Raw genomic sequence first — 22863 nt, forward strand, 5'->3', positions numbered from 1 at the left:
TCTCCGAGGTAGAAAATTCCAAGGAATCGCAACTCCTTTAGGTGAAGAAATTTCTAATTTCAGTTCTAAATGGCCAACCCCTTATTTTAAAATTGTTTCCATAGCAAGGGGAAACATTTTTACAGCAGTTACCCTGTCAAGCCTCTTAATTTTATATGCTTCAATAATCACCTCTCATTCTTTAAAAATCCAGGGTATTTAGGCCGAGTGTACTCAATCTCTCCTCATAGCACAACCCCCCTCAGCCCAGCAGCCAGACTAGTAAATCTTTTGTTGCACTTTCTCCAGAGCAAATATGCCCTTCCTTAAGTAAGGAAACCAAAAGTGTACTCACTACTCCATGTGCGGCCTCATCAATGCCCTGTACAATTGTAGTGAGACATCTTTACTGTTACACTCCAATTCTTTTGTTACAAAAGCGATGTGTCATTTGCCTTTGCTGTGCCTGCTTGTTAACTTTGTGATACGACTAAAGGATACTCAGCTCCCCCGAATGCAAACATTTTCCAGTCCTTCACCATTCAAAAAATATCGTTTTTTTTTGTTTTTCTTACCAAATGGATAATTTCACACTTCACCATTCCTATTCCATCTGCCATGTTCTTCCCCACTCAGCCAACCTCAGTGTACCCTTTTGCACCCCTCTGCATCCTCTCCACTTATCTTCCCCACCTAACTTTGTATCATCAACAAACTAGGATATGTTACACTCAGTCCCCTCATCTACATAATAACAGGCCCAAGTATCATTCCTTGTCAGACTGCCAATCGGGGAAGATAGTGGCGTAGTCATAAACTGGGAAATTACATTAAAAGATAATACAGGAATTTGGAAAATGGGGGTGTAGTGGTAATGCCACTGGACCAGTGATCCAGTAGACCAGAGTAATGCTCTGTGAACACAGGTTCAAGTGTCACCACAGCAGCTGGATAATTTAAATTCAATTGATAAATCTGGAATATAAAGCCAGTCTCAGTAATGGGGAGCATGAAACTGTCACTGATTGTTGTAAAAATCCATAGAGTCCACCAATGTCCTTTAGGGAAGGAAATCTGCCATCTTACTTACCTGGTCTGGCCTAATGTGACTCCAGACCCACAGTAATGTGGCTGACTCATAAATGCCCTCTGCATGATCTAGCAAGCTACTGATTTCAAGGGCAATTAGGGATGGGCAATAAATGCTGGTCTTGCGAGCAGCACACAATCTGTCCATGGTCTGCACGGGAATTTTTATGTTGCTGTGCGACTGTGTAGCCCACAGGAAACATCGTTGCCAACCTGCGAATGTTCAGTTTATCCCTACTCTGTTTTCTATCAATTAACCAATTCTCAATCAGTGCTAATATATTAGCCCCATCGCATGAGGTGAATCTTGGGCGATGGCATCTTGAGTGGCATCTTATCGAATGTTTTTTAGAAATCCAAATACACTACATCCACTGGTTTGCACTTATCCATCAATCAGTTACATGTTCAAAACACTGAATTTATTTGTCATCAATATGTTCTATTAAGCACTGCTTAATCATATTATTATTTTCAAAGTGCCCTGTTACCACATCTCTAGTAATATTTTAGCGTTTTGCCTGCCACTGATGTTTAGGCTAACTGGCCTATAGTTCCCCATTTTAATTTTTCCTCCTTTCTTAGGGAGCAAGGTTTTATTTGGGTTTTATTTCCCAATCCTTGGGAACTGTTCTAAAATCTAAGGAATTCTGGTAGATCAAAACCAGTGCATCACTGTTTATGCACGCCCTGTGATGCAGGTCTTCAGCCCAGGCTTTTGTTGCTACTTAGTCCTATTAATTACTTCAGCGCTATTTCTTCACTTAAACTGATTTTTTCAAGCTCCTTGTTGTCCCGAGACTTGGCTTCCCATTATTCCCGCATTGATCTTTCTGCCTTGTGTTGTGGCAACAGATGCAAAGTATTTGTTTAATATCTCTACTATTGCCTTAATCCCCATTGTAATTTAATCTGTTTCCCTTTAACGGGTCCACATTTACCTTCACTAATCTCTTCCTATTTACATAATTTAGAGAAACATTTCCAGTCTGTTTTTATGTCTCATGCTAATGTGCTTTCAAACTCTTTGATTATCAATTTCATGGTCCTCCTTTGCTGAATTTGAAATCTTTTCATTCCTCAAATTTACATGTTTTCATGAAATTATAAGTACTTTTCTTTGATTTAATATTATCTTCAACTCCCATTGTTAACCACAGTTGGATCACTTTTTCTGTGGTTTTTACTGTGCCTTAATGGGATTTATATTTGTTAAAATTTATGTTTCAATTATTTAAGTACTAGCCAGCACCTTTTATATTCTATCTTGCAACGTGGGCATCACTAACAAGGTCAATATTTGTTGCCTACCCCTACTTGTTCTTGAACTGTATGGCTTGCTAAGCCATTGCAGAGGCAGTTAAGAGTCAACCACATTGCTGTGGGTCTGGTGTCACATGTAGACCAGGCCAAGTAAGGGTGGCAGATTTCCTTCCCTAAAGGACATTAATGAATCAGATGGGTTTTTACAACAATCGATGATGTTTCATAGTAATCGTTACTGAGACCTGCTTTACATTTTAGATTTATCAATTGAATGTAAAATTCACTGGTTGCCTTGGTGGGATTTAAACCTGTGTTCCCTGAGCATTAGCCTGGCCTTTGCATTACCAGTCTAGTGGCATTATCACTACGCCACCATCTCCCCATCTCCTCTATTATCTTTTTAATAAGGTTTCCCAATGCACCTGAGCCAACTCAGCCTTCATGAATATGTAGTTTGCTTTTTTTTAATTTAAGACCTTGGTTTTAGACTTAACAAAATCACTTTCAAACACAGTATAATATTCTATCATACTATAGCTACATTTCCCTTTACTACTAGGTTAATTATGCATTTCTCATTGCACAATAGCCTATCCCATGGTTTCTTCCTTGACATATTAATGGAAAAAAAGCTATCTTCTACACATTCCATGAACTCATCTTCCACACTATTACAGCAAATTTGATATACCTAGTCTACATGCAGAAGTCCCCCAAGATAACTGTATTATCCTTATCACATATTCTTCTTATTCCCTGATTTTTAAACAAATATTAAAGGGATGTGCTGCTTAGACCAGCAGTTATTGTCCATCCCTAATTACCCTTGAGAAAGTGTTGGTGCAGGTACACCCACAGAACCTTTAGGGACGGATTTCCAGGACTTAACCCAGCAATAGTAAAGGAACGGCAATATGTTTCCAAGTCAAGATGGTGAGTGGCTTGGAGGGAAACGTCAAGGTGGTGGTATTCCCATGTATCTGCTGCCCTTGGCCTTCTAGATGATAGTGATTGTTGGTTTGGAAGATGCTGTTGAAGGAGTCTTGGTGTGTTCCTGGAGTGCCTCTTGTGGATGGCACACACTGCTACCACTGTCCGTCTGAGGTAGAGGGAGTGAGTCTTTGTGCACAGGATGCCTGTGATAAGAGATCGTATTACATTTAATATTTTTGGGGCTTATTGTGTTATTCTGTGAAGCGGGTGCATGTGAGAACTTAATTAAGCTGGGGACTAATCATCTACAAGGTTTAGGACATCAAATTAATGTAAGTTTTGAAAGGCATATATTGGAAATAAGGATGGCAAGTTAATTTTCTTTAAGCAAGCAAGCTGTAGTAGAAATTTGCATTATGAGACAAAGAAGGGCTGTTGTTTTCAGTTGTTAAATTTCAAAGGGAAGTAAAAAGAGTTTTACAGCTTTCAACAATTTCATAAATAAGCATGGCAAGATTAATAAATATTATTTAACTCCAAAGTGGGGCAATAAGGAGAACATGGAATACTTTTATATTCTGGGAAAGTTAATTTTCAAAGAGGGGCTAAGAACAGTGGAGTCAGAGATGAAGGAGCCAAACAAATACTTAGGAGAGATGTTGAGTGCTTAGGTGGGGGAGCAACATGAGAGCTCCTAAGGTACAGCACTGAGTTGGTAAAAGATCTGAAGTAGCCATTGCAGCCATGTAGAAAAGTGTCTTTTCTGGAAAGTCGTGTTTTGTTTTGAAGTTTCTTGATTTCATAGAATCATAGAATCCCTACAGTGCAGAAACAGGCCATTCGGCCCATCGAGTCTGCACCGACCACAATCCCCACCTATTCCAGTAACCCCACATATTTACCCCGCTAATTCCCCTGACACTAGGGTCAATTTAGCATGGCCAATCCACCTAACCTGCACATCTTTGGATTGGGGTAGGAAACCAGAGCATCCGGAAGAAACCCACGCAGACACGGGAGAATGTGCAAACTCCACACAAAGTGGCCTGAGGCTGGAATTGAACCTGGGTCCCTGGTGCTGTGAGGCAGCAGTGCTAACCGCTGTGCCACCATGCCGCTCTACAACAGAGTGACGGAGCACAGACCTTTCCTACAGCAACAGTAGGTTTGGCTTGTAGTTATATTACTAATTTTTTCAGTTAAATATCGAAAAGAGATTGTTGCCTAAAGGGTGTTTACTTGTGACTCTGACCAAGTAGGAAGACTTTTTGAGGAACGTTTTGTAAGACTAACTTTCACTGTGTAACTATAATCTTTTGTGTTTAGTTTTCTTTTGTTAATAAACATTTTAATTTACTATTTAAAATCCCAAAAGTGTATTGAAATTTGTGAATTCTAAGTAAACTTATCTTTTCTTGGTTAGCACACAAAAAAAGAGTTGTAATAAATGGCTTAAGTTTCTCTTTGAGATGTTGTTTGCTCAGCAATTAACATCTACCGGATCATACCAGTGCCAATCAAGCGGGATGTTTTGTCCTCTTTGATGTCAAACCTCTTGAATGTTGTCGGAGCTGCATTCATCCAGGCAAGTGACTTGTGCTTTATCGATTGTGAACAAGCTTTGGAGAGTCAGGAAATGATTCCCATGGCCTTCATCAGAGCTCCTATGAAGAGTCATCCAGACTCGAAACGTTGGCTCTATTCTCTCTCCACAGATGCAGTCAGACCTGCTGAGATTTTCCAGCATTTAGCTTGTTTTTGTGTAATTATATGGCTAGTCAGTTTAGTTTCTGGTCAATGCTAACCCCCCAGGATGTGGATAGTGAGAGATTCAACAATGGTAATGTCATGGGACAATGGTTAAATTCTCTCTTATTGTAGATGGTCATCGCCTGGTACCTGTGTGGCATGAATGTTATTTGCCACTTGTCAGCCCAAGCCTTGATATTGTCCAGATCTTGCTGCATTTGGTCATGGACCTGTTTCAGTATCTGAGGAATCACAAATGGTGCTGAACATTGTACAATCACCAGTGAACATCCCCAACTTCTGACCTTATGATGGAAGGAAGGACATCAATGAAGCAGCTAAATGATTCGACCAAGAACACTACCCTGGCGAACTCCTGCAGTGATGTCCTGAAACCAAGATAATTGATCTCCAACTATGTAAAGATGCACTTTGACAGACTTCAATAATGAACACAAAAGGTATTTATTGATAAGAATAGTACAGCAGCCTCATGGCTGTAGCTAACTCCCAAATTGTCTCTGCCTGGGAGCCTCTCTCACCATGGGGTGTGATTCCACACTGAGTCCTGATTGGTCACACAGGCCATGTGACCCTTACTAATTTGTGTTGAGCTTAAAGGGATCACCACAAACTACCAGAGCCATCTTCCAATATCTCTAGCCAACATTTATCCTTGAATCAACAGCACCCAAAATCAGATTAAATGGAAAATTTTCTGACTTGTACTAATTGCCTTATACTTACTTACATAATGAATGACTACAGTTCAAAAATTGTAAATTGGCTGTCATTTGCTTTCAGACATTCAGAAACAGAAAAAGAGCTGCATCAAGACAAGTTATTTCCTTCTTTAAAACGCTACTTACTTGATTGAGCTGCATGGTCTTCCTTCGCCCCAGCATTGGCAGAATGTCATCCAGGTAATAATCCTTCACTGGAAACATGAACCCTGGCACAGTCACCGTGGGACAATTCCCATAATATTCTGATATCCGCTCAGTGTCGCTGGTTGCGCTCATCAGGATGATCTTTAGATTTGGGTTGGCTTCCATCACATTCTTCAGTAAAATGAGCAAGAAGTCTGTGTTGACGTCACGTTCATGGACTTCATCAACGATGACATGACTGATGCCTTCAAGCGAGGCATTCCCTTGCAGTTTCTTCAAGAGAATGCCAACGGTACAGAAAAGCAGGGCCCCTCCCCTAGGGGGCAACATGCTCTCCAGCCTCACCTGGTAGCCCACATTTTTCTTCAGGCTTGGCCCCATCTCGTAGCCCACCCGTTGCCCCACTGACACAGCACTGATACGTCGGGGCTGTGTTATTAAAATGTTACAGTGAGCTCCGCGGTTGTCAGTTATGAACGTCTCCAGTATGAATTGAGGTATCCTGGTGGTCTTTCCACATCCGGTCGCTCCGGCTATGACTGTGACCTGATTTTCTTCAATGGCAGAGACTATTGCTTTCTTGTGCAAGTCCACAGGCAATGACTTAATCTTCACAAGCCTGGATCGCTGCCAAAGCCAGAGCAGTTTCTGACTGATGCGTTCTGCTTCTCCATGTGACATCGGGACATATATTTCTCCTGTGATGGCATCATTAATCAAACCACTGCTAGACAATGAATCCATAATCTCTGATGAATCCATAATCTCTGATCCTGGGCTGATAGACTTGAGTTCACAGTCATTATGTTCAGGGGTTGCATCTACTGTGTGCTGAGGGAGAGATGGGTGGGGTGAGGAAGATAAGTAGAGAAAAAAATAAAAGGGTTAGCTGCAATTCTCTGTTCAAGAAGAAAACATTGAAGACATTCGACAAAAAATGATAAACATTCAAATAGAATAATTGCCCAACTTTTGCCCCTTTTCTTTGCCACAACTTTGTTCAAAGTAATGGGAGGAAGATCCAGTGTTTGAGAGGCACAATCAGACTCCACTTAAACGCAAGCTCTTTCTTTCCCAATTTCTCTCTGGTATCTTAATTAGAACATTCTTCACGTATGGATTCAGCCAATGATTAGTAGAAATACATAGCTCAGGAGGTCATTGAGTCCATCATGCCTGTTTGGTCACTTAGAAAGACCAACCCAATTAGTCCACTTCATCTACTTTACCCACAACCTTCAGTACTAGAGGTTTTCATTTATTGTCTAGAGGTGAGCAACACCAGCAGGGCCATGTTTATTGGTCATCTCCAGTTGCCCCAGAGATAGTTGTGGTGGTGGGACTTTTTTTGAGTAGCAATTCCTCGTACAAGAGAGCAGCGTTCCAGAACTGTCCAGAAGACAATGGGGAGAAGGTGGCGTAGTGATAATGTCACTGGACTAGCAATCAAGGGAATGAGGGAAGGGATGGCAAGTGAACTCATTGGGTAAGGAAAAGGTTAGTTAAATGGCAGTGTTGGAGTAAAATTGAGACTGTTCAAGCCATTATCGTGAATGTAAAACTTTTTAAGCCATCATTGTGAATGTAAAACTTTTTAAGACAAGAAAAGTTGTGTATGTAACTTTTGCACTCTGTGGTTAACCACAAACACTCGAGCCTTGACTAGTGACAAGCTGGGGTGAGTTATGTCTCATTTTTAGTGTAAAAGTGCAAAGCAAGCAGGAATAGTCAGACAGCAAAGGACAAGAATAGTTAGGTAGCTCAGGGGCAGATGGCGTGAAAGAGGAACTAGAACAGTGAGGTATTTTCAACGAAATGTGATTGAGAGTTATTGATAACTAACTATTGTCAAGGGGCCCAATTGGCCAAAGTATGTAACCGCCTACGGCTTGATGCAAAACTGCCGATGTTTGCGATGTTTTAATGTATATAAATGCGCCTGTCGCCAAGCCAGATTGAGGAACTCTGCCCAGAGATCCTCCCGAAGCTTCGATTTAATAAACTGCATGTTGAATTTCAAGTCTGATCTCCGAGTGGTGACTTTTCCTACAACAGCAGTAACTTTTGGAATTTGCTTGTTAAATTAACTTCCGTTAGAAAATTAAATTTAAAGGATAGGTTTTCCACTGACACTACAATGCAGGCCTTAGAGAGTGTTTCACTGTGTGCCATATTTTGGATGAGGCATTAAACTGAGGCCCCGTCTGCCCTCTCAGATAAACATAAATGATCCTATGGCCCTATTTTGAAGAGGAGCAGGGATCATTTATCACATTATTATCATGGGAGCTGATATGCACAGTTGGCTCCGCAGTCGTTGGCTATAAGAATCAGGAGGGAGGGGAATATCCACCAGGATTTCAGCTGCAGGATTTAGCAAATTCTGTTAGAACATTTGGTTGGAGAGGTCGAATGGGAATGGGATCAGGTTTTGCTGTTGCACATCCTGTATCCGGACACCAACCATCATCTCCAAAAGCAGGAAGCCAGAAGACACTAGACTTGCAATCAATAGATGACGTTTGACTATGTTACTAGAGGACTCCCAGTGCAATTCGATATCAGTAACAACCAATACCTTCAGAGAATTGTTAATAAAATTAGCATCTTACTGGAAAAGTGGCCATTTGGTCCAGTATGTCTGTGCTGTCTTTTTGAAAGAACTATTTAATTAGCCCCACTGCACTGCTCTTTCCTGATGGTCCTGCAAATTTTTCACGCTCAGGTATATAACGCTGAAAGCTACCTTTGAATCTGCTTCCACCGGCCCTTTTCAGTCTGTGCATTCCAAATCATCGCAACATGCTGTACAAAAATATTTCCTCTCACCTGCCCTCTAGCTCTTTTACCAATTATCATAAATCCACGACCTCTGAATACCAATCCTCCTGCTAGTGGAGAGTTTCTCCTTGTCTACCCTTTCAAAACAACTCAACTTCTGAACCTTCACTGCTCTAAGGGGGTCAATCCCAGCTTCTCTAGTCTCTCCACAATTTTTTAAAAGTTCACTGAAATTTGAAAAGAATGACACAAATTAAAGAACAGATAAGGTCATAAGGTGAAATAAGCAAGACATTCTGAATCAGCAATTCTCTTAGGCAGGCATATCAGACTTCAATTCAAGGGATAGTAGGCTGCGACTTACCTGGTCCAGATATTGCTGGATTCGTTGCTGGAGATGCTCAGGGATTGCTAGCCTGGTTGGCCTCCGTTCCTTTTCACTCAACTCTTTTATTGCGGCCAGGTTGTACGTAGCATGGGTCAGTGGATGATTTTTCTGGTTGATCAAGCCTAGATCCTGCAAAACACAGAAAAATAAATTGAAATCAAATCACGTTGAGATCAAAAAGGAGGCGGTATTGGGGTCTTGAGAAACATTAAGGTAGACAAGTCCCCAGGGCCTGATAGGATATACCCCAGAATACTGAGAGAGGCAAGGGAGGAAATTGCTGGGGCTTTGAGACAAATCTTTGTATCCTCACTTGACTACAGGGGAGATCCCAGAGGATTGGAGAATAACCAATGTTGTTCCTTTGTTTAAGAAGGGTAGCAAGAATAATCCAGGTAATTACAGGCCAATGAGCCTTACGTCAGTAGTAGGGAAATTATTGGAGAGGATTCTTCAAGACAGGATTTACTCCCACTTGGAAATAAGTGGATAAGCGAGAGGCAACATGGTTTTGTGAAGGGGAGGTCATGTCTCACTAACTTGATCGAATTTTTTGAGGAAGTGACAAAGATGATTGATGAGGGTAGGGCAGTGGATGTTGTCTACATGGACCTCAGTAAGGCCTTTGACAAGGTCCCTCATGGCAGACTGTTGCAGAAGGTGAAGTCACATGGGATCAGAAGTGAGTTGGCAAGGTGGATACAGAGCTGGCAAGGTGGATACAGAGCTGGCTTGGTCATAGAAGACAGAGGGTAGCAGTGGAAGGGTGCGTTTCTGAATGGAGGGCTATGACAAGTGGCGTTCCTCAGGGATCAGTGCTGGGACCTTTGCTGTTTGTAATATATATATAAATGATTTGGAGGAAAATGTAACTGGTTTGATTAGTAAGTTTGTGGATGACACAAAGGTTGGTGGATTTGCGGATAGCGATGAGGACCATCAGAGGATACAGCAGGATATAGATCGGTTGGAGACTTGGGCAGAGAGATGGCAAATGGAGTTTAATCCGGACAAATGTGAGATAATGCATTTTGGAAGGTCTAATGCAGAGAGGAAATATACAGTAAATGGCAGAACCTTTAAGAGTATTGATAGAAGTCATAGAAACCCTACAATGCAGGAGGCCATTCGGCCCATCGAGTCTGCACCAACCACAATTCCACCCAGGCCCTACCCCCACATATTTACCCGCTAATCCCTCTAACCTACGCATCTCAGGACTGTAAGGGGCAATTTTTTTTTTAACTTGGCCAATCAACCTAACCCACACATCTTTGGACATAGGCAGAGGGATCTGGGTGTGCAGGTACATAGGTCATTGAAAGTGGCAACGCAGGTAGAGAAAGTAGTCAAGAAGGCATACGGCATGTTTACCTTCATCGGCCGGGGCATTGAGTTTAAAAATTGGCAAGTCATGTTGCAGCTTTATAGAACCTTAGTTAGACCGCACTTGGAATATAGTGTTCAATTCTGGTCGCCACACTACCAGAAGGATGTGGAGGCTTTGGAGGGGGTACAGAAAAGATTTACCAGGATGTTGCTTGGTATGAAGGACATTAGCTATGAGGAGAGGTTTGAGAAACTTGGTTTGTTCTCATTGGAACGACGGAAGTTGAGGGGAGACCTGATGGAAGTCTACAAGATTACGAAGGGCATGACAGAGTGGATAGTCAGAAGCTTTTTCCCAGGGTGGAAGAGTCAATTACTAGGGGGCATAGGTTTAAGGTGCGAGGGGCAAGGTTTAAAGGAGATGTACGAGGCAAGTTTTTTTACACAGAGGCTGATGGGTGCTGGAACACGCTGCCAGGGGAAGTAGTGGAAGCAGATATGACAGTGACTTTTAAGGGACGTCTGGGCAAATCCATGAATAGGATGGGAATAGAGGGATATGGTTCCCAGAAGGGTAAGGGGCTTTAGTTCAGACAGGCAGCATGGTCGGTGCAGGCTTGGAGGGCCGAAGGGCCTGTTCCTGTGCTGTAATTTTCTTTGTTCTCTGGTAGGTTTTCCACTGTACTGTACTTAGGAACTGTTTCACTTTGTGCCACCTTTCAGATGAGACATCCAAATTTCTCTACTTTTCTGAAATATTTTGTCCAGCAAGCACAACGTAGTGGAGAGGGTATGTCAAACAAATGAATCACAAGTCCACAATTATTGCGGATGGTGTGGTGCAGTGATTCACAAAGACAATTTTCCATCATTGGGATCACATCAAATCCAATTTAAATTGAAGGAATAAGAATGAGAAGGTTCTATTATAATTCCTGTTGGGTATGCATGAACAGTATGAAAGATGGCTCTTCTAGAATGACAACCTCACAATGGCTGGAGTGAGGAATGGGAAAATCTTTCTCTGCTATAGGAGGTTGAGGCACATAGCTAGAACTGTGTGGAGGGAGCTTGACTGCATCTAACCTGTGCTGTGACAGTCCTGGAAGTGTTCGATTGAACAGTTTGGAGGGAGATTTATTCTGTATCTAACCCGTGCTGTATCTGTCCTGGGAGTGTTTGATGGGACAATATAGAGAAACCTTTACTCTATCAAGAGAAGAAACTACGTCTGATATCTCTTACCTTCCCTGCACCAGCACTGAGGGTAAATCTTTCCTCCCAATGCGATCACCACTGGTAAGGCCACATTTACTAACCCTCCTCAGTTGCCCTGAGTAAATGGGCCATCTTAAAACTCTGCAGTCCATGTGGTGTTGGTGCTTGCACAACTGCAGCAGCCTTAGGCAATGCTCCAGCCGATAGCTGCTAAATTAGCAGACCAGGGACTGAACCAACACTGTATAGCTCATGCCACATCGCAATGCTGCACTTGCACATTGAGGCATTGGGAACACTTAAATTTTCTTTAAAATTCTTGGTCGAATAAGAATATACAAGCTCTTCCTGATAGCTCAGCTGGCGAATTTAAATTCCATCACCAAGCTGAAGAGCAATAAGAGGTTATCCACTATGTAAACACTCAGCTGGTACTCCACATGGGAAAAGAAAGACATTTAAATAATGACAACCACAGCCCCAAGCTTGCACTGAGCACAAATGTGGCTTGCAGTAAGTTGCAATCACCTTTAACTTCTTACAGGCTAGAGCTGCTGCTCTTCTTTCAGCCTCAGTTTTCCGCCGGCCACTAGCAACAAAGGTCATTGGGGTTGGCCACTGCACCTCAAGACGACAGGTCTTCACTGAACCATCTTCGGTGGTGTATTTCAGATAGTCCTGGCGGAGTAGCACATACATGTTAAAGAAGTATCACTTCCATTTACACGAGTTGAAACATAGGAATTGCTGGTCCCAAGAGGTCGATCTAGTTTACCTGTTACCATTCTGACAGTTGTGTGATATTGGAGTCACACCACAGAGTTTTACAGCACAGAAAGAGGCCTTTTGGCCCATTCACCATGCCCATACTCTTCTGAAGCTGAAGTCCTTTTAAGATTACAAGCTAAATGATGACAAAATTAGGGTAGGCAATGGCATAGTGGTATTGTCACTGGACTAGTAATCCAGAGACCTCAAAGTAATGCTCTGGAGACCTGGGTTTGAATCCCACCACGGCAGATGATAAAATTTGAATTCAATAAAAATCTGGAATTAAAGGTTTAATGATGACCATGAATTGATTGTTGTAAAAACCCATTTGTTTCGTTAAAGCCTTTTAGGGAAGGAATTAGGCAACAAATGCAAAATAGACAACAAATGCTGGTCTGGTCATTGACGCCCATGAATGAATAAAAAACTCTGGACAAGTCCAAACATTAACATTCAGGCTGAATATTAGAACCATTGCTTTGTTATTGGAAAGATCAAAGAAGAAGGTGCAGAGAGCATGGCTCTGGCATTTTCTGTTCTTGGAGAATATATCTGAGATGCGTACAGAGTGGCCAAAAATAGTGGAGAATCGGAAGATTGGGAAAACTTTAAGAAACAACAAAGAACGACTAAGAAAGCGATAAAGAAAGGAAAGATAGGTTATGAAGCTAGGCTAGCTCTAAATATAAAAAATGATAGTAAAAGCTTTTACAAATATATAAAAAGGAATAGAGTGGCAAGAGTGAATGTTGGACCCTTGGAGGACGAGAGGGGGGATTTAATAGTGGGAAATGAGGAAATGGCTGAAACTTTAAATAAGTTTTTTGTGTTGGTCTCCACGGTGGAAGACACAAATAGTTTACCGAATATTAACGATAGAGGGTTGGTAGGAGGAGAGGTACTCAATACAATTAATGTTACCAGGGAGGCAGTGCTTGGTAGACTAACGGGACTGAAGGTGGACAAGTCCCTGGGCCCGGATGGAATGCATCCCAGGGTGCTGAAAGAAATGTCAGAGGTAATAGTAGATACGTTGGTGGTTATTTATCAAAATTCATTGGATTCTGGGGTAGTGCCGGCGGATTGGAAAACGGCTAATGTTACGCCGCTGTTTAAAAAAGGAAATAGACAAAAGGCGGGTAGCTACAGGCCGGTTAGCTTAACGTCTGTAGTTGGGAAAATGCTGGAATCCATCATTAAAGAAGAAATAGCAGGCCATCTGGATAAGAATGGTTCGATTAAGCAGACGCAGCATGGATTCATGAGGGGAAAGTCGTGCTTGACGAACTTGTTGGATTTTTATGAAGATGTGACTAGTGCGGTTGACGGAGGGGAACCGGTGGATGTGGTGTTTTTGGATTTCCAAAAGGCGTTTGATAAGGTGCCTCACAAAACGTTGCTGAAGAAGATCGGGTCACACAGAGTTGGGGGTAGGGTGCTAGCGTGCATTGGCTATCCGACAGGAAGAAGAGAGTCGGAATAAATGGGAGCTTTTCTGGTTGGCGGATGGTAACTAGTGGCGTGCCGCAGGGATCGGTACTGGGGCCTCAACTATTTACCATTTATATAGACGATCTGGAGGACGGGACTGAGTGTAAGGTAACAACGTTTGCAGACGACACAAAGATAAGTGGAAAAGTGAATCGTGTGGAGGGCGTAGAAGGTCTGCAGAGAGATTTGGACAGGCTGAGTGAGTGGGCGAGGATCTGGCAGATGGAGTATAACGTTGACAAATGTGAGGTTATTCACTTTGGAGGAAATAATAGCAAATTGGATTATCTAAATGGAAAAAAATTACAACATGCTATTGTGCAAAGGGACCTGGGGGTCCTTGTGCATGAGACGCAAAAACCCAGTCTGCAGATGCAACAGGTGATCAAGAAAGCAAATGGGATGTTGGCCTATATCGCAAGGGGGATAGAATATAAAAGCAGAGATGTCTTGCTGCATCTGTACAGGGCATTGGTGAGGCCACAGCTGGAGTACTGTGTGCAGTATTGGTCCCCTTATTTGCGGAAGGATATATTGGCCTTGGAGCGAGTGCAGAGAAGGTTCACCAGGTTGATACCGGAGATGAGGGGTGTTGATTATAAGGAGAGACTGAGCAGATTGGGTTTGTACTCGTTGGAATTTAGAAGACTGAGGGGGGATCTTATAGAGACCTATAAGATAATGAAGGGGCTGGATAGGGTAGAGGTGGAGAGATTCTTTCCACTTAGAAAGGAAGCTAGAACTAGAGGGCACAGCCTCAAAATAAAGGGGGTCAGTTTAGGACAGAGTTGAGGAGGAACTTCTTCTCTCAGAGGGTGGTGAATCTCTGGAATTCTCTGCCCACTGAAGTGGTGGAGGCTACCTCGTTGAATATGTTTAAATCACGGATAGATGGATTCCTGATCGGTAAGGGAATTAGGGGTTATGGAGATCAGGCGGGTAAGTGGAACTGATCCACTTCAGATCAGCCATGATCTTATTGAATGGTGGGGCAGGCTCGAGGGGCTAGGTGGCCTACTCCTGCTCCTATTTCTTATGTTCTTATATCTGTATTTCGCAATTGACTGCTTTTGTCTTTTGCTTTTCTTTAAAAAGTGTGGCAAAATTAGAGTTTATTTATTAATCACAAGTAAGGCTTGCATTAACACTGCAATGAAGTTACTGTGAAATTCCCCTAGTCGCCACACTTTGGCACCTGTTTGGGTCAATGCACCTAACCAGCACGTCTTTCAGACTGTGGGAGGAAACCAGAGCACCCGGAGGAAACCCACGCAAACATGGGGAGAACGTGCAAACTCCACACAGACAGTGACCCAAGACGGGAATCAAACCCGAGTCCCTGGTGCTGAGAGGCAGCAGTGATAACCACTATGCCACCCACTCTGTACTCTGCAGTACAGAGTGCACCGCACAAGAAGTCCAACAGCCCGTTTAATATAAAAATAACGGATGGGCATCTGGTCATGCATTCAGTTAATGAGGCAAAAAACTTTGCTTTGGGACATCCTAAGGATGTAAAAGGCGATATATAAATACAAACCTGTTTGATCTCTTTTTCAATTCTTCAACCTGCTCTGAAGGTTACTTCCTAGAGTAAAAATTCAATATAACTCCCTCCTTAATAAGGCTTGTTTAGGAGACAGCTCTTAATAAATCTGTACCAGGGCTTTAACTAGGGCTTTAAAACAGTGAAGATTATGGGGTAAAATTTTACTTCCGGTTTCCAGCATCTGCAGTATTTTGCTTTTATTTAAGATTATGGGGTGATTCACAGAGGCATTTACAATTTTGAAAAGGGACAGAGTAGATAGAAGTGGTCTCCAGTGATTCGAAGGATCTGGGAAGAGGAGATATAGTTCGAAGATTAAATATGATTAACTTGGGGAACAGGAGCAACCTTTTTATGCAGAGACTGTGAAATATAATTCCAGAGTTCGTGACTGAAGCAGAGGCCATATTACATTTAAAAATAAGTTAGGAAAGTGGTAACCAAAAACGCGATAAAGTATAGAGGAACAAAGCAGGTACAAAGGCTTAGGTCTGTGGCTCTTGTGGAGGAATCAACACCAAACGTTTCTCGTTTCAAGGCTTCATTCTATGATCATCTTGCTGGTGCCAGTACAGAGCGAGACTGCGGATAGTTGGGAACCTGTCTCGGGGGCAGGGAATTCATATGGTGTTCGTGGAAGTGGAAATGAATAGGGTTGGGAAGCATTTTCCGATCAGGGCCAGTGTGATCTCCTGGACTCGTTTCGATCGCCTCAGGGGGTCGGAGAGGAATTTCCCAGATTTTTTTTCCCCATATTGGCCCTGGGGTTTTCACTCTGGGTTTTCGCCTCTCCCTGGGGATCACATGGTCTGGAATGGGGGGGTGGGGGTGAGTTAATAGGTTGTGATGAACAAAGCATCGTAGCTGTGAGGGACAGCTCGGTGGATAGGATATTGGTATGTAGATAGGCTGGAAAATTGGGCGGGGATCCTGGATTCAGGATTCAATCCTGGACCGGGGAGCGGCGCGGGCTTGGAGGGCCGAAGGGCCTGTTCCTGTGCTGTATTGTTCTTTGTTCTTTGTTCAAATGGTGAATCAAATATCCTTTCTCATTGTAGTTTTTATGTCACTACTTAATATTGCAGCAAAGCAAAGGTTTAAAGAGCATTAACTATATATTAAAACTTTGTGCTGCAGTGACCAGATAGAGGAATGAGAAGGTGAAAGGCTTTCTAGAAATGCATTTTTTTATAAATCAGAAATTAAGACGCAAACTAGAATCAATTTATCTCTCTCCAAATCTTTTCCAAAATTTCATGCGGGGCCAGACACCTGCTAAAATCATGTTCCAGTCATCATTAGGCCTCTGTTACCTCAACCATTCTTCATGTGGTATAGCCTTGACTGAGAGTGTTGATAAGCTGCTCAAGGAGGAAATCACAGGATGCCCAATCCTGATCAAATCTAATGCCCGTGGGTGGCCAGCAAGCGAGAGGGGAAAATAGGATAATTGTATTTTCATCCTCTCCTAGTCCAGAAGCACTAACACCAATCACAATTTTCCAGTTACCGACCTCAACTGTGTGGCAATAACATGTATTCAATACAAAAAACAACCCCAGGTGATTTACAGAGGGAATATTTTTGTAGAGCTACTGAGAGCTAAGGCCATAGAGGCATTTGAACATGAAGACAAGGAGTGCATTAGTGGCTAGTAAGGACTTTGCCCACCCATTTAATCCCCATCCACAGACCATGTAGAAACTGTTCTACATTGGACTTGACACACCGATTCAATCTCTTGGTATGCAAGAATAATTAAACAAAACTCCAGAGCATTGATATGTCCTCACATTTCAAGTACCCAATTCCGACTTGCTACCATCCACAACCAACATTCTCTTCCTTCCATCTTCTCACAGCCCCAAATCAGGCCATCTCAGACCCACCAAGAGACAGCAATCAAATTATTTCCACGTCGCTTCCCTTTTACTCACTGTGACTGTAGAGGAGGTAGTTGCTATCTGTATAACTTTTGAAAGGAGATTCTTTGGCTCAGGGAACTGGCTGAGGGCCCTCATCGCACTGGTGTCATCAGTCATGATACCCTGCCCTGCTCTGCCCAAAATACAGTAAGAAATCAGTGTTAACACCGGCCCTCATAAAAAGCAAGCACAGAAAAGGAAGCACACTGCCGCAGGTTGGTTATACAGTACCACAAAGAGATTGTGCATGGAATGCATTCAAAAGTAAATCTTGTTCTAGAGTGACAGTGTTGGATGATGATGAAACTGTTACTTTGTGAGCTCATGGTAGCAGCTCTGATATCACAACAGCTTATGACATAACCGAGCGAGCTTGAAAGGGAGCGAAATGTCAGGAGCAGAACCCAGAACCCAAAATTACTGGTCTGCACAAGAACCAGATAGTACTTTAATCTATTCAGGCTAGTCTTCCATCAAGGCCTCCAACTCCAATGCACCAAGGTTCGATGCTCCGAGTGTTTCTTTTTACTTCCTACCATGCACCTCCAAAGCCTGAAGTGAATTGGAGCCAAGGATATCAATGCTAAAACACAAAATTTGACAAACTGGAAAATAATTGTCACATTTATTATGAACAGAGGTCCATTTTAACAATTTCTCTCCCACCCCTCCACAATGACTCTTAATTCAAAAGATGCAAGCCTTTATTCTTCAGAGGCCTATAGACATGTACATGGAGCCTAGAGAACCACATATTTTAGTTCCCAGTTCCCATTAATTTCCATCTATCACAAGTTGTTGACAAAGACAGAAAGAAATTCGATATAGTTCTTGGGGACTAAAGGGATCAAGGAAATATGAGGGAATGCGGGATCAGGATAATGAGTTCAATGATCAGCCATGATCAAAATGGATGGTGGAGCAGGCTCAAAGGGCCGAATGGCCTACTGCTGCTTCTATTTTCTTTGTTTCTATTTGGTCTTCCCATTTAGGATCGTCCAATGACAAAAGTCCATTGCAAGGCTTCAGGCCAACAAAATTTAAACATGACAAACGGAAATAGGAAATGCAAGTGAAAATACACCAGAGTTGCCAGGCCTTTAGGCCCTGAACTTTCAGGGCCTGTGGGCTGCCCCAAGCTCCATTCCTCTTGGCTCAGTGTTAGCACTTTCACTTGCTTCAGAAGAGTAGACTCAGGGTCCACTACAAAGACAGGAGCACTTTTAGCCTGACACTTCAACACATTACTGAGGAAGATCACCTTGGCCTGAATCTGTTTCTCTTCACAGATGCTGTCTGACCTGAGAATCTCCAGTATTTCTGTGTTTACTCTATTAAGACCAGTTGCTGTCTTTGCAGAGTCTTCCACAGCCATTTGAAGGTAAACAGCTGAATGGTAGCAATAATAGGAAGAGATTATTATTTGAATGGGTGTAAATTGAGAGAGGTGGATACTCAGTGAGACCTTGGTGTCCTTGTGCATCAGTCGCTGAAAGTACGTGCACAGGAACAACAAACAGTAAAGGCGGCAAATGATATGCTGGCCTTCATAGCAAGAGGATTTGAGTATAGGAATAGGGATGTTTTGCTGTAATTGCACAGGGGGTACACCTGCAGTCCTTATCTGAGGAAGGGTGTCCTTGCTATAGACTGAGTACAGCAAAGGTTTACCAGGTTGATTCCTGGGATGGCAGGCCTGTCATATGGGGACAGACTAAGTCAGATGGAATTATATTCACTGGAGTTTAGAAAAGTGGGAGGGGGTCTTAGAGATTGTCAAATCAGCCATTATCAAAATGAATGGCAAGCAAGCTTGAAGGGCTGAATGGCCTACTCCTGCTTCTATTTTCTATGTTTCTATGTAGTTGCAGATTGAGATTAGGAGCTTGGAATCAAACCAGACAATCACAAGTATCAATCTTAAAGCATCAATGACAATTTTGTTAGAGGCTTTGCCAGCACTGCAATATAAGCAAGATGAAACCATTATTGGGCTTACCTTGACTTGGGTTTGTATTGAGATGCTTTGTCTGTGACAGACAGGAACTCTGTACAGTCCATTATCCCATCCTCTACTTCCTCGTCCACCTCATTTTCCCCCAGTAAACTCTCTTCACTTAGTTGAGATGCTTTATTCTCAAAACTCTCCTTCTTGAAGGCTATCGTATGAGCTTTGTTGATTGTGTCGCCCATCACCAAGTGTTCCTCTCCGACAGATAAAGCTGAAAACTTTGCGGCCAAATTCTGGTATTCTTGTGCTTGGAATAGCTGGTTTTTTGGTCCCAGAAGACCCCATTGCTGCCAGACACAACCAACAAGGTACAGTCTTAAAACAAACATGATCAACAAACCTACAGATCAATCAATGGTGCACTGTTTACATCCCAGAAGGGGATTTTAGAATTTATATTGTGTCTGTCCTGAAAACAGGGTGACTCAAAGCACTACATCTGGTCAGGAGCTTTGTCTTCAGTGCTAAGTAGCACTGCCCCTTCCTTTGTCTGTAAATATTTAAATGGACACAGGTGACCCTCACATGCATTAATCATACATGAGCAAGGATGGCAAGAATATTTGATCATGAATGGCATTACAGTTGAACCCAACCAATTTTTACAGTTGACTTCTGCCAAAAAAAAGCTGAAATACACCCAGAAAACTCCAGTTATGTTGCCCAGATTTCTTTGAAAGATGAAAAGGCAGCAAGAAGTTTGATCACAAGCTCCGGCACTATTTTCCACTGCAGCTTATAAGGAAGCCCCTCAGCCAAGTCAAGGAGAACAAATGGAATTGCTGTGCCACTCAGCCCCAACTGTGACATTCCACAGCAACTAGCATGTAATCGTACCTTGAATATCCTGCAGGCAGCTGCTGCAGCGTGCTTCTCTGCAACAACTTTCTTACTGCCGAAGCCTTCCACTTTCAGTTTTCTTGGCCAACTGATGTACAGAACAGTTTTCTTTGCAAAAGAAAGAAGATTGCTGCAAATTACTAACAAAACACAGGATCCAGACTAATAATATACAAATAACACCCCAATACACTGATGGCAATGCTGTAAAATAAGACAATTGCTGAAATCTATTAAGCCTAAAACAAGGCGAAAAGGTTAGAACTGCGGAGAGCAGGCTGCGGTTCATTTGATAAGGCAAGGTCTCGCCCATGAGAAAAACTACAGTCTCTGGTCTTAGTGGCCCACAGTCAAAACTGGCTGCACAGTCACCACAAGGATCAATGATGGGGTCACTGCTGTTCACTATTTACAGTAAAGATCAGGAATCTTAAGTACAATTTCAAAATTTGTAGGCAACACCAAATCAGAGATGTAGTTAATGAAAGAAGGAGACTGCAGCAAAATAAAGGAAGGCAATAATAAATCTACAAATCGGATATGCAATAGGCAAATTAACTTCAATACAGACAAATCTGAAGTGCACATTTTGAAAGGAAGAATAAACAGGCCAAATACTCAAGATCAACTTATATAGCAACACTAAGGTAATAAAATACCCTAAGATACTTTACAGGAGCACTATATAGCAAAATTGGACATCGAGAAGTGTATGGCAATATTTGGGCAAATGGTCAAAAACTTGGTTAGAGAGGTAATTTTAAGGAGCATCTTAGAAAAGGAAAAGAGGTCAGGAATTGAAGAGATTTAAGGGATTATTAGTTTTCCTAATTTAGGCTGATAGTAACATTGTAAAAGGCAGAATGGGGAAAGAGTTTCTGAAGTGTGTTCAAATCTATTTTCTATATCAATATGTTTCTGTCCAATGAAAGAACAAGGTTCATCAAGTGGATCAAATATCAATGGGGAAACATTTAGGAAATATTACACATTATTTAGGAAAGTAACTTATGGTATCGTTTAGCTATGGAAAAGGTGTTTCAATTTGCAAGGAAAGCCAGATAGTTACTACTAAGGAGGGACAGAAGTAGAAATGCATCAAATAACACAGCATCAACACTCAAGCATCCTGAAGAAATCAATGCAATACACATGTCACTCAATCGCCAGTTTGAATCTCACCAATTGAGTGTGATGAACCACTTCTCAAGGGTTGGTGGTGGAAGTAGGTTCACTATTAGTTTTCAAAAAGGAATTGGATGTACTCTTGGAGGAAATTTTTGCAGGGCTACAGAGAAGGAGTAGGGAGTGGGATTAATTTGAAAGTTCTGTTAAAGAATCAGGTTGTACACAGTGGACTGAATGGCCTCCTTCTGAGATACTAAAGGATTCTATGTAGATAACCTGACAAGAGAATCTCTTCGTCATTTTCTTTTTTTAAAAATTATTCACTCTCAGGATGTGGGTGTCACTGTCAAGGCCATTTATTGCTTATTCCTAGAAATACAATTGAGGAGCTGATTAGGTCGCTTGAGAGTTATAAACTAACTCACCGAGTCACATTTGAGCCACATTAGGTAAGGTGGCAGGCTTCCTTTGTTAAATAACATTAATTTTTATTCTTTCATGGGATGTGAACATCACTGGCTGGTCCAGCATTTGTTACCCATCCCTAATTGCCCTTTAAACTGAGTGTCTCGCTCAGCCATTTCAGAGGGCAGTTAAGAGTCACATTGCTGTGGCTCTGAAGTCACATGCAGGCCAGACTGGGTAAAGATAGCAAATTTCCTTCCCTAAAATACATTAGTGAACTTGATGGGTTAGGACAATCGATGATAGTTGCATGGTCATCAATGATGAAACAGTTGCGTTTTTATGACATTCTGACACCTCTTCGGTCAGCTTTTTATTTTCAGATTTTGTTTTGACTAAATTCAAATTCTAAACCTGTTTTAGTGGGATTTGCACTCATGTCCTATAGATTATTGTGCAGATCACTAGACTATTAATCCAATAACTTTAGAGCAGGCTGTAGGGTTGCACAGCTGGGGGTGTGGAATCAGAAAGCCTGCCCATTTATCTTTTCCACAGGCAGAGGTACCAAAGCCAAACTGACCAGAGGTAATTTTCCAAAATTAGATTGAAAAATAAACACAAGATAACCCCTTACTTTAATGCTTCCATCAAATGATTTGTAGACAATGTGATCCTTTACATCTGAAACTTTTAGAGCTCGCTGCATAATCTGAGCGAGTAGGCCCTTAGGCTGTGGAAACTCCTGAAGCAGAGCCTGTAAATCTAAACAACAGTTCTAGTTAGATTCAGTATGCCAGACATTATCAGTGCCCTAAAACCTAGGGCAATTTTTTTTCTTCCTTCTCCATTATGCACCAGCATTTCTGGTACAGATTACCAGGCACACCATCATCACCCAAATAGCTATCATGCAAAGTGTGGCTGAGTGTTTGCTGAGCTATCCCACTATTCCTAGGACAGGAGGGATTTCACAGACTAGCCTGATCCTACCTTCACCCAACATCTAAAGATGTACTTGCTATGTCACTGGAAAGTGATAGCAATGGAAACCCTGGCCAATTCCCTCTCTGCCTTATCATACTACCCCCAAACCAAGGGCCAACCTCTGCACCAACCAT

At 42.2% G+C, this 22863-nt stretch overlaps 1 protein-coding gene across 1 annotated transcript in view; it reads right to left on the reverse strand.

The window, feature by feature from the left end:
- dhx30 (DEAH (Asp-Glu-Ala-His) box helicase 30) overlaps positions 1-22863 on the reverse strand; it is a 92730-nt gene that overhangs the window by 62822 nt on the left and 7045 nt on the right. Inside the window, exons 2-8 of the mRNA XM_078215914.1 lie at positions 22380-22507; positions 20207-20317; positions 19358-19656; positions 17371-17491; positions 12151-12300; positions 9052-9204; positions 5886-6737 (exon numbers count right to left, since the gene is read on the reverse strand). Coding sequence (XP_078072040.1) covers positions 5886-6737; positions 9052-9204; positions 12151-12300; positions 17371-17491; positions 19358-19656; positions 20207-20317; positions 22380-22507 — 1814 coding nt within the window. The remainder of the gene's footprint in view (positions 1-5885; positions 6738-9051; positions 9205-12150; positions 12301-17370; positions 17492-19357; positions 19657-20206; positions 20318-22379; positions 22508-22863) is intronic.

The sequence above is a fragment of the Mustelus asterias genome, chromosome 7 (genome assembly GCF_964213995.1).
Source record: "Mustelus asterias chromosome 7, sMusAst1.hap1.1, whole genome shotgun sequence".
NCBI classification, from domain to species: domain Eukaryota; kingdom Metazoa; phylum Chordata; class Chondrichthyes; order Carcharhiniformes; family Triakidae; genus Mustelus; species Mustelus asterias.